Here is a 13,513-nt window from a genome sequence, read left to right on the forward strand (position 1 = left end):
CACATGCATATATCTTATAGTAATTGTAAACATTATTAATTAAAAGAAAATATATAAAGCTGTAACTAGACCAACGATTGTGCTAGGAACTGTTTTTTACCTAGTTGAGGGTACCCACTTTATGAGGCCGGGTGAAATTAACATTAACAATAAGTCAATTAACTGTGCTTCATTCACTAAGCAAACAATTCTATAAGTAAAAAAAAATCAATATTAAAATAATAGATTATCATGAATAATGGAATAAAATAAAATTATTAGTTAGTTTAATGAGACTTGTTTCGTTTTTCATTCATGTTTTTTTATTAGCCTACTTGATTTTTTTTATAAACTAAATTTGAGTTTCTATCAGTACAGATCCGAAAATAAATATTACTAATGATTATGCAAATTTTTAAGGTATTTTTTTTAGACAGAGAGATTGCAAGTAATAGAGTCTAGAATTGTCGTATATTTCTCTTTTCTTATATGTATTTATTTCGACCAAATCGTTCCGATTTTTCTTGTAAATTTGGTTCAATTAATGGACAAGAGACAACAGAGAGGATTGTAAACAGTAGCTTTATTATATTTTAGCAAATAACACTAACGATCAAGCAGAATAAAGTGGAAGTCTGGAAGGCTTCAAAAACATGAGTAGAGGTTAACTCTATGTTGTATCTTATTAAAATAACCTTATTATAATATTGTTGTATATTTGTATAATTCATGCAACATGTAAATGTTTTTAACATCCTTACTACCTCGATGTTCAAGTTTTTAATATATATATTTTTTTTAATTCACCTAATATGTTTAAAAGCTATTGAGATAATAAGCTTGCAAATAATTTTCCATAGTAGTAATAATGCAGTGATTTAAAAACATTTAAAGTAAAAACAAATTTATTTTTTATTTTTCTCTACCCCATTAAAAAAAAGGCATTTTGTTAATATAGAAAGGGTTATTTTGTATATTCCTGCGACTTCTTGTTGCATTGTCAATAGCTTATATGTATGCATGCTAGTTATAAAAATACTATTTCATAAATAAAATTTCATTTAAAATATACTAATTCATAAAAATAGTTCATAATTTATACTAGTTCATAAAAATATGGAATCATTCCACAGACAAATAAATTTGTTGGATCATAAAGAAATGTAAAATAAAAACTCAAGAGTATTGTAGCTTAAAAAAAATTTCAAGCTTTCACTCTGGCTCAGAAAAATATTTATATTGTTGATTGGAATCTTTCATCTTGTTTATTAAAAAAATATTAGCATTAGTATTAGTTAATTTATTATAAGATATTTTTCTGACAGTAGTATATATATAAATGTTACATTTAAGGATTTTTCCTTCTAAATCCAAATAAAAAAAATAAGAGTAAAGAACTCTTCATTTTAAATTTTGATAAGTATCACTTTCTCAAGAGCTGTCATTCACATAAAATGCTTACTACCTGAATATTTACTTAAAAATATGTTGCGGTGGGTATATCACACAAATTTCATTTAATATCCTACATACGTCCTCAAATGTTGTGTGAAGTGATAAATTCGTGTTATTAATTTTCTTGTAATTTAAAAAAAAATCTAAAGACAAGAAAAGGCGAAAATTATGAAAAAAAAAAAAGTAATATTTTTTTGTTGCTGTTAAAATTCAAATCACAGGGTTCCTCAAGGTAGTAACAATAATAATAATTTTTATTCTTGTCAAGAATACAACTATTAAATATAAGCTAACAAAGTTGTAATGCGATCGGTAAAGATCGGCCGGTCTCGAGTTTTTCCGTTTGTATCGATGCATATATATTTTCTTTTCTATTGGTTATTTATACAATTGCTTAATGTTTTGTATTGTTGTTGTTGTTGTTGTCTGGGCTTAAGGGCGTAAAACCCTGAGGTCATCAACGCCCAATATTAATTGGTCATTAACGCCCAATAACGTTTTGTATTTATTTATTGATTATAATTGCTAAAGGTGAGAGCTGTTTTTTTCAACTAATAAAATTAAAGATTTTTTTTAAAAAAATTTATCTATTTACTCCTGTCAAACTATTTCAGTAACGGTAAGACCTATCCGCTATTAATTAAAATTTAATAGTACATTGATATACTGGGTTTAATCAATATCGTTATAGCTGTTTTCGATAAAATCGAAAAAAAAATATAAATTAATTCTAAAGTGGCACTCCCGGTCAGTCGATTTTATCGAAAAATTTGTGTCACGCCCCAGGCATATGTAATTTATCACCTTAAATATGTAATTTGATTTTCCTATAACTGTTCATTTTTGAGCTAGGCTGACCACATACAGAACATTTCGATTCAAAGGACCTCAAAACGTGTATATAGTCGAAAGCTGGAATTAGAGATTTTTCTCGATTGTAATATTTTGCCTTAGTATATATTCCGTATACAAGTATGCGAAAGAAAAAATCAGATTTCATATCTTTCTCTAAAGCTGAAATTACGAGGTTACATTAAAGAGAAATCATTTCCAGATTAAGGGAACTTTATTTATCAATGAGATACATGGGGCACTATGGCACACATGCATCAGATAAAACGCAATGAAATATTTAAGCATGCCTGGCGACATACCCAATTAGTCTCCGTACACAATGTAGGAACATAATTACGTCAGGTGAAAGATTAAAATTTCTGCCTCGGACCATAATGTGGAACCTGTGTAATGAAGTCATGCATAAAACAGCTTTGTCTTGGAAAAGAACCGGGCCTCGTGAGCGATATTATTTAATTTTTTAGTGTTTCATTAAGCTCATATAACGGGACATATAGGCTTTGTGCCCGGATCGAATTAGTACAGACAATCTCTAGTTAAAAATTAAATCATGGCAAGCTCTTCTTGACCGGAAAATAAAATGAAATTGAAAAATAAAAGATCTAGATAAAAAAAAATTCATGTAGAACACGATTATAATAATTATTTAACAATAAATGATATTTATATAAAAATAAAAATAATCGATTTTGGGTCACAGAAATTAAGCTGAAGTAAAAATAGTGTTTTGAAGACAAGCGAAGAATTTGAAAACGAGCGACTTCTGCACTCGAAATTTATTTGTAATCATCATTTGATAAGATTTAATTTAATAGTTTATTAATTTATATCTGAAATGTATGTCTTCTTTTTAATCCTTATAAGACTATGATCTTAGCAACGCTTATACCAGTGTTTAATTTGGATAATCCTTTATTCACTTATGTATAACACACGTTTCTGCCTTTATACCTTTAACTAAACTTTACCGAAACTGTCAGAAGAAAAAAATGTTTCAAAGCACAATTGGTAAAAGTACTAAAGGTGAAGATAGCTTCGGACGAAATAGGTGCTGAGAAAATATGGTATATATAAGTGATATATATGATAAACTCAAGCTAATAGGAATGAAATATGATTATAATAACTATTAAAAATTTAATATACTTTAAAATATAAAGTTCTTGAAACACATGATGTAATCTATTTTAGAAAGATTTTTGTTGCTGTTGATTGTTGCTTAAAGGCGTAAAACCCTCTGTTCATCAACGCCTATGGTATGATAAAAGTAGAAAAAATAAATAAAATAAAATAAAAAATAGAAAAATAAAAAAAAAATAGAAAAATAATTTTAAAAAATAAATAAATAAAATAAAAATCGAAGAGGAGTTATAATTTATAAAGAAGGCGATATGCTTTTAAAAATTCAAATACTCGTGTAATTTTAGCTTCCTCATCTGCGAGAGTTTCGGATAAATTTGGGGTCCGTCCTATCCTGTTAATTGTTGGCAAATAGTGAGTACACTCTTCGAAAATATGTCTAATCGTAAGAATGGACTGACAATATTTGCACGTTGGAGGTGGCAGTTTTCTGATCAGGTGAGAGTGCGTGAGGAGAGTATGACCTATTCTCAAGCGGGCCAGAGCAACCTCCTCCCTGCGGCTGTTGTGGTAGGATGTCGACCATGGTTTTACTGATCGTTTTATTTCTTTTAATTTACTGGGAGAGCTTTCATCCCACTTGGCCTGCCATTTTTCTAATATTTATAATTTAAGGGGTGTACTGAGTTCTGATGGGGTAAGAACGGCGGTGCCTTGGCCAGGGAGCGTGAGTGCCTCTTTGGCAGCTTTGTCTGCGAGCTCGTTACCAACAATGCCAATGTGGCTTGGAGCCCATATGAAAATAATGGATTTACCTTGCTGTGATAATTTTTGAAGAAAAGATTGAATTCTTATGATGAGTGGATGTTCGGGGTACATGTTTCTTAAACTTTTTAGAGAGCTCAACGAATCTGATATTATTACTATGGTCTTCTGAATTATTGAAAAGCAAAAATGGAGGGCTGATGCTATCGCGTAGAGTTCGGCGGTGTATACTGAGCATAACTTATGTAATTTAAACTTGTGCGTTGAATCGTGAGTGACGAAATAGAAGCGGTCGAGCTTTCGGATTTGGAACCATCAGTGTATATTAAAAAATAATCCGGTATATTAGGAAGATTTTTTGTATTAAGTAAGAAAGATTTTTTAATTTCAAATAATAATTTTCTAAGTCAGTAAATTAAATAAAACCACAATTTTCTTTTGATTCTTTTTGTTTTTCTCTCAACTTGATTCTTTTATATATCTCTCCATTGTTTCGGCCCTCAGGCCATAACCAAGGAGATACTAAACAATTGATTTGCCCAAGTTATAAAAGTTTGTTCTTCCTATTGCACGCTAATTGCCCAAACCACTTATGATTATTTATATTTTTATTATACTAATTAAATTTCTATTAATTTTATTATTTTGGCCAATTCATAATACTAAACTACTATCAAAATCTCTCTACACCACGATCAGATATGCATGTTTTGAAAATTAGTGTTTTCTTCGTACTATATTAATTAACTAATTAATAAGGTGTTAATTAATTATAAATTTACTGTACATTTACAGCTAGTTGTTCCGATTGAGTGGAGTTGTACTGAACTTCCTGTTAAATCATATTTGAAAAATTGAAATGAAGTTTTTTTTTATTACATTTTAATGTTTCCTAACTTATGAGTTAAATTAATATTGATATCCTTTTCTTTTATATATTCAGGATCAACTGATGATTTCTAGTATCTCACTGAAACGAATGAGAGGTTTACAGTGTATTACAAGTTTCTAATTAGAGCCGTTCTTCTCGAATTAAATTTCACTCAACATTTCTTTCCTTATATATTCCAATAATATGTAAGTGTTGCATTTAACAAATATTCCTTTGTGTTAAAGTCGAAGAGAAGTAACATTGCTTGTGGTAAGTAAAAAGAAAAAAGTAATATAAATATAGGCTTATCAACATACAAGCTTTGAGATACAAAATAAACAGCGATTCCTCCATGACGCACGCCGATATCTATCCCGAATATCTAAGAACGTAAGGAGGAGCACGGAGAAGAGATAAGGGACTTTCTGCACTACGCGAGGTGTGGTAGACCCCAGATAGTCAGCTCCTATTTATTAGAAGAGATAAAGACCATGGTCTGCCGGGGTCTGTATAAACAGTGGCTTTTCCCACAGTCCTTCTGTGCCTATTGTATTGGAAGTTATTGTAAGGCCAGCTCTCAGTCCCACTAAATATGTGCTCTGTATCTTCGAGCTCTCCAGGATAAATATAGCATTCAAGCGAAAGGGCAAAAGGATGCGTCGGGATTCAAAGCCCAGTCTCTGGCTGGTAAGTAAATAGCATATCGGGATTAATTAGTATTATGTAGTTGTTTTCCATGTGGAAAAAAATATTTGAAATCTACGGGATCTTGGATTCCATTAAGTTGATTCCCTTAATATATATATGTTTTTTTAAATTCACTTATTGTGTTGTTAATGCCTTCTTTTTTGCTCCAGGAGATAAGAAAAAAAAAAAAACTTATTGTGTTAGAACTCCAATAAAATTTCTAGAGGAGAAGATCTCAATCCTTCTTTTCACTGAAAGAGATGCCAGCTAAGAAACAAGTGTATTTGGATGGCGAGGAAGTTTATCATGAACGGATTCTAGTTCTAGCCAAATCGATAATATAAGGAACTTTGAGGTCTTGAATGATGAAAAAATTATTAAATACATTATAACAGAATCGGGAAAATTTTAGTTTTGAGTTTGACTACCTTCAAAATCACAAACATGCAAACTGTTTTTCCAGAATTTGTTAAAAGTTTCCTGTTAAAAACTCAGATTTAAAACTTTTCAGAATTACCATGTTACACATATTATATATTTTATATACAAAAAACCCCTTAAAAGAATAATATATACATTTAAATGAAAATAAAAATCTTAATATATAAAATTAGATCATTATAATTATTTCGATTATGAATGAAAAAGTAAGTTGAAATTATTGTATTTGTGCCATAATTAAATATTCTAGGCGAATAAGATTTGATTGATTTAAGATTTGTATTTTTAATTTTGAGTCATTATTAAAAATTAAAAGATATTTTCCTTATTAAAAAGGGGGTGTTCAGTCGCGTTATTTTTTTAACTCTGAATTGCTTCTGGAATTTTCAAAAGAATAAAAAAGTATTTTGAAAACAATTAAATAGTATATTTTTTATTTTAAATCAATTGGTAATATGATACTTAAATTTTTGTAGAATCAATTCACATGTGTTTCGTTCATGAATAAAAACTATTATAACATGTATTTCATTTTTAATTTAAAGTTATATTAGTAAATATAAAGAAAACATACACAATACAAAATAGATTGCATATACTTTTATTTATTTAAGTAAAAATTTCCAATTTATAGCGATCCTATTTTTCTTACTACATTTTCACGTGTGTTGACGGAGTTTCCTAAGAAAAGTCATGAATAGAATATAAAAAATTATTTTAATTCAAATTTAATATCGATGCATCCAGAAAAGTAATACATTGAACAAACAAAAATTTTTTTATTACGTGTTTGGGATATTTCATAGTTTGTTCCGTAAATTGGAATAGATTTTTAACAACTCTAATTGCTTTTAAAAAGTTTGTAGGACAATCTCAGTAAATAAAGTAACCGCAATCTACAGTGCTATTTTTGGAATACGTCCAATTCAGTTCAAAAGCGATAGGTAAATTTTATCAGACTTTTCTATTTTACAAACTTACATTTTTCCTCAAAAATATTCCATGGTAATTTCCTTAATAATAATAAAATAATAAAGACATTAATAAAACTCGCAGAAAATTATTATTCTTTACTATAACCTTGATTTTTTTTTTAAAGATAGTTGGCCGTATGAAATAGATCATAGGAAGATAGTCAATAAAGGTATCGAAATAGTAAGAGAAATCAATTTACTTTTAACCAACGTTTCGCCTAACTTTACAGGGCTTCGTCAGGGCTAAATGAAAAACAAGATACAAACATTTTAAAATTGACAAAACATTAAAATAAAAACATTTCAAAACAACTTTATGTTCATAAAGTACATTAAAAATAATTAACAATAACAATATAAGGAATATATATGTAGATGGAAACAATTTACTAATAAATATAACCAGGTGTGATAAAAGTTCTAAATACATATCTAGACTAATTAACTGTAGGAGACTACTCATTAAAATTAATTATAAATATGGTAAAGAGGTAGGTGTAAAAGAATGAACAGATAGGTGAGGTATAGTAATAAGTGAAAGGGAGATATTAGGAAAATTGATAAAAATAAACAATAAACATAGGTGTAATCAGCTGTCAGGTTAAAACAGAGCGAACGACTGAGAAAAAAGGGGAAAATCAGGTATAGAAAAATGTTCCCACTTCCTAGGCTAACCCTTAGGAAAGCTTACCTTATGTTGGTTAACAATAAATAGTTTTCTTTTACCATTTTGATGCCTTTATTGACACCGCCACCCAGACTATCTTCCAACAATATTTTGTATTTTGTAAGTTGAGAAAGAAATACTTTATCCATCAATGCTGCCCAAATACATCAGGTTGCTATATCACAAAGCATACAAATCAATCCGTAATCGGACATATATAAATTACATGGTATAATAAAATAGAAAGAAACCAATTTTTTCCGCTACAGTTTCCTTTTACAAGCAATTTCGGTCTATACACCAAATACAGATATTTCAATCCATTTCTTTTTTTCTTTCCCTTTTATGTTCCTTCAATTTTACAATTTATAATTCACCTGGTAAACAAATTCGCTATCCCGAATTCATCCTCTTCAGTGACTCGCTACAAATTCACTATTAGACGGCAATGTGAGATCAGACCGTTAATAATAGTCACAGCAGTAGATCAATTTACCAAAAAACAATCAAATAAATACATTTTACGAGAACAAGACTAACACTTAGATTCAAAGGAAAATATAATAAAAAGCCGGTTACAAGAAACACTTGAATGGATAAATAAGTTTAAAAAATAAAAATATATATATAAATAAAAATAATAATACTAATAAAATAAAATAATTTAATAAATAAATAAAACAAAACCAAAAAAAAAAAACTTTATAAGTATTCATATGAGACTGAGTCTATTTCGATATTAATACGCCTATAGTTCTTTAATCTATAGATTTGAAAGATGATCTTTAAACACCTACCTTATTAATTTAAAAACTAATTATGAGCTACTAATTTATAACGTGCGGTTGACCATTTCACATGCGGCAGAAAATTCGATTGTTCATTTAAATAATATTAGATCTATTTACTAATAATAATACAATGTGTTTTATATCGGTTCTTCCTCATCAAGTAAAGGGCCACTACCTACCAATGAAATAAAATATCCCAGTTATAGGCCCAATATTGATTACACTCAAGCTTTGTGGGCGTCCATTCGTTCTTTGAAAACGAAGGCTTTATTTACCACTCGAACTTAAAAAATCAACTTCAAAGTGGTGTATAATATCTTAAAATCGCCTGGAATAATCAAAATTAAGAGCTAAATAATATTTATTAATACTTTTATAATTTATTTATACGGTTTTTAAGTGTTGGTCAAGTAGTATGAGAAGTTCTTAATTTAAAATTTTAACATACAAACTTAGAAAATTTATGGAGACGAAAATAAGATAATTTCAAGGTGAACACTGCAGTTCTATGCTTTTCCGTTGGACCTTAATGCCCAGTACAAACAAGCTATCCAATATGAGTGTATTATAATACTATTGTAAAGCATTATTATTTTTTTTTTAAAAAAACATGTACCGAAGTTTTGTATCCATGATGTTACACACATAATTCATAATGTTGAACATGTATCCTAAAATAAATTAATTTAAATTGGTAGAAGATAGTACGGTCAACTAAAGTATACTAATGAAGTAGATTGTGGGAATCTGGTCCGGGTGGCAGTCAATAAAGCTATCAAAATAGTAAAAGAATATTATTTTGATATCTTCATAGACCACCTGGATTATTTTACTACAATAAATTAATTTAATAAGTTCATTTAAGTTAAATAAATTAGCGTCAAGCGGAATTGTTGTAGAGAGAGTTAAATAGCTTATATATTCCCAAATCCTGGTGACGTCGAAGATACATGGATTTGTATTTCAAATTATTTTAAATTTCAATCTTCCGAAGTTTTTTATAAATTTGAAAGCAAAAAATAGAATTTGAAATATTCCATTATTTTTTTTTTAATTTCTTATCTTTACGGTTAGATCTTCACATTTTTCATTTTTCTTTCCATACATATAAAATCAAATCTACTTGGACAGATATTGTGGACAACTGATATACTCATCAGAAAAGCTTCAAAAATTTCAGGAAAATATTTTAAGTAATTCACTTAAGTATTTACGTGATATAACTATAAATAATGTCTTAACGTGGTAAGTAGCAACGATGAACTAGTAACAGACAAATAAATGGAATCCACAAACTCCAAAGTCCAACAGAAGACTGAAGAGGCTTTGGACGAGAGACCTGTTCGTCTAACAATTAATTCTGTTAGAGGTCTCCAATTAGAGGTGCCATCAGATACTGCTCTTCTTCATGTCTTCATTAGTTGTAAAACGAATTTCAATGGAAGGGAGAGGTTTAAATAGAGATTTAAAGTAACATATTTTCATATATATTAAAAATTTGCCCATTATTGTTGTTTATTTCTTCAAGTATTACTTATTGGAATATTATTAATTATACAGTATCTTTCTGTCTTTTAATAATTAATAATAACATTTAAATTGGTAAAATTTAAAAAAAAATTAAAAATCCACAACCAATCCATGAATCTAAAAATTTTAAAACTGACATTTGATTAATTTTTTCAGAGATGACTCTAAAAAGAGTCTTACCTTTGACAATTAATAATTCAAATGATAGGAGAAAGGTGGTCAAATCAAACATACTTTCAGTTTTGGCATATAAGTGGCCTTCTTGGGTAGAGGACTCATTTTCAATTTTCATTGCCAACAACTGCCGAATTAAATCAGAAAGAATTTTTTAACAAACAGTTTTGTTAGAGTTTGCAGATTTTGTAATCTCTTACTTACATACCTAGCTTTTTAGTAATCTTGTAATTATATTATGTTAGAATCATATTAATGTAAAACTTGAAATATTTAGATGGTAAAAAAGATGCTGATAAAACTTACCGACAACTTGAAGGTAGCCCGCCCTACTCCTCATAGGGTCTGTGTTGACCTGGCACATGTACCAGCCCCGGTCAATTTCTTGAACGTTGCTTATGTGGAGGTACCAAGACCTGTGGTCGTTGTAGGAGAGCGATACCCTCGGGTTCTGGGTGATGACATGGTGATGAATGGAAAGGATGGTCTGGGTATCCACGCGAACCCAAGCAACCTGCAACAAGTTGTTGTTTCCACTTAAATTTTCAGATATAAAAATTAAAGATTTATTTTACTTTGGCTTGACTACTGTTTGGGAATTTTTATAAGCAGTAAACCTGTTAAATGGGTTCAAAAGATAAAATAAAAATTAACAAGTTAATATAAAAAAAAAATTTTTTTAAGTCCATATCGGTTTTTAAATTTGAATCTTAGATCATAAAGCAACGAAATCCTATTCTACAGCATTCATTAATGATTTTTTTTTATCTTTGAGTAGTTCTGATATCTAAGAGTTCATTTACTCCTCGGTTGCAATTTCTTTAACATTCTATTAGAACATTTTTAAATTTATTTAAAAGCTCAGATACATACTCAATCCTCAATAAATAATTAAAATTCTCTTTAAAATATCTCATAGCATTTGAGACATCCTACTTATCTTGTCTAACATTGAAATGCAAACTGTTTGGTGTGCAGAGACACCCTATAGACATAGTCTATTATCAACTAATGCCTAGTAATAGATGAAACTCATCAATGAAAATTCTTACGAATATAAATTTTACCCATTCTTCTTATTCCTTGTCATTTTTACGATTAAATGTAGGACATACAAAAGGAAGGAACAAAACTAAATAGGAACTGAATATATTATCGAATAAATAATTACTATAAATAAAATTACAGTATGTACCCAAAAAATCATATGATGGTTAATTTCAGATCGAGAAAAGGGCAACAAATGGATACTCCAAAATGCACTCTGGTTAGCCAATACGAAGCCAGAACGAAGACCACAAAAGGACCTCACCGCTGGGAAATTCACAAAGTGGACCCCTCTTTTGTCGAATATCCTTCACGCTCGCTGGGTCACTATGCTTTCTAACCTCAAGCTTATTCCTTACTCGAATGCCATATTGAGGGATATTAAACAGAACACTAATAAAAGAAACATAACTAAGGGGCGCATTAAAAGAGGCTTTGCCTTCTTACTAGTGTGATTGTTAAACAAAGGGTAATTTTCAACAAAAACCTCATCTTCAAAAATATAAAATCCAGTGCATATTTCAGGGCTTTTTAAAGGTTTTTTTTTTAATTATTTATTTAATGTAATTTAGAACTGTACAAAATTATACAATAGGTAAATATGTAGTATGTTTCATATACACTTGAAAATCTTGGGAAGGAACCACCCATTGGAGGTACTTCAAACATTAATTTAAATTAGAAGGTCCCGTGGCCATCTTCTTTTCAGATGCCACGGAGGATTATCAGGGATTGTTAAGGATGAAAGATTAAGAATTAATGGGTTAGGATGATTAAGGAGTTTGGAATGAAAAGACGCATATCTGTTTTGGGTCAAATCTGCAACGAATGGGATGTTAAGGTCTTTGTGAATGAGTTTATTTGTGATGTAATAAGGAGCATCAAGGATTTTATGTAGAATTTTGGATTGTAACGATTGGATGCGGGAAGAATTGGATGGAGCCCCAGAGCTCAATTCCATATGTCCAAATTGGTGTGATTATTGTAGTGTATACTAATTTTTTGTAGTGAATGGGAAGTTTAGAGCGTTTGTCAAGTAAGTGTTGTAGCAATCGGAATCTACGAGCAGTTTCTTGTCGTTTCAGTCTTGTGTGTGGATTCCAAGTAAGTCTCTTGTCAAGATGGAGTCCTAAGTATCGAATTTGTTCAACAGGCATTAGTGGTGTATTTAGAAAGGATACTGTAGGACAGGAGGGCAGAGGTTTACGACGGAGAGTAAAGGTGATCTGGTGGGATTTGTGAGGATTTATTTTGATTCTCCAGTTTTTACACCATTCTTCAATAGATGTTATGTGTGCCTGTAGTGTTTGTGATGCATTAGTTGGGTCGTTGTTTACAGAAAGTATACATGTGTCATCAGCGTATGTTGTTAGGACTGTGTTAGGGTGGGTTGGGATGTCAGTTGTATAAACCGTATAAAGAACGGGACCTAAGATTCCTTGAGGAACACCGGCGGACTGAGAAAAGAGAGATGAGTAGGCTAGGTTATGATTTACTTTAAAGGTTTTATCAGTGAGGTAGGAGTGGATTAAAAGGAAATATGTTTTAAAGGTTAAAATTACGAATATTAACTTTGTTTCTGCCAAGAATATTATTTATTTACTTATTTATTTAATACCAGATCGGCCTGGTGGGCCTTACATTGTTACGTAAGAGATACATTTTTTTTTTTTTTTTAAGGATTGATTATAGAAGGGTATAGTCCCATACAAAAGACATCCCCAACTATATACATTGTTATAAATAAAACAAAAAATTAAGATAAATAAAAAATAAATAGATTAAAATAATAATCTTAATAAAAGATTAAGGTAAAGGTAATAACAAAAACAATAACATTTATGGATTTAACAGAAAAAGAAAGTAAATTTATAAAAAAGATGAGGAGAAAAAAAATGAAATTAAGATAAAATAAAATTTTAGAGTGACAATAACAGAACTGATGAATATAGAATTTATAACAGGATGTCCTTTAGCAACTCGTGCTTCAGTCTTCGGGTTGTCGTTGGGTTTCCCAAGTTATAGGTCACTGCTCCTTTAACTGTCGGTAACTGGGAGTGGAACTTCATGAACATTTTTTTGATGTCATCCCCAATTGTCCCTATTTGTAATTTCCGATGCAATTGGCTGTTTCTTACAAACCAAGGAACATCCACTGCAATTCTTATGACTTTATTTTGAAAAGATTGTAATTTTT

The 13,513-nt window shown here is 29.8% G+C and overlaps 1 protein-coding gene across 1 annotated transcript in view; it reads right to left on the minus strand.

Annotated features, from left to right (window-relative positions):
• Window positions 1–10,783, minus strand: part of LOC106691486 (lachesin) — a gene marked incomplete at both ends in the record, with an annotated part of 42,537 nt that extends 31,754 nt beyond the window's left edge. Inside the window, 1 exon segment of the mRNA XM_014437273.3 lies at window positions 10,576–10,783. Within this exon segment, the coding sequence (XP_014292759.3) occupies window positions 10,576–10,783 (208 nt within the window).
• Window positions 10,784–13,513: the final 2,730 nt, after the last annotated feature.

The sequence above is a fragment of the Halyomorpha halys genome, unplaced genomic scaffold (assembly GCF_000696795.3).
Source record: "Halyomorpha halys isolate HHAL.00 unplaced genomic scaffold, Hhal_1.1 Scaffold2404.1, whole genome shotgun sequence".
Taxonomy (NCBI): Eukaryota; Metazoa; Arthropoda; class Insecta; order Hemiptera; family Pentatomidae; genus Halyomorpha; species Halyomorpha halys.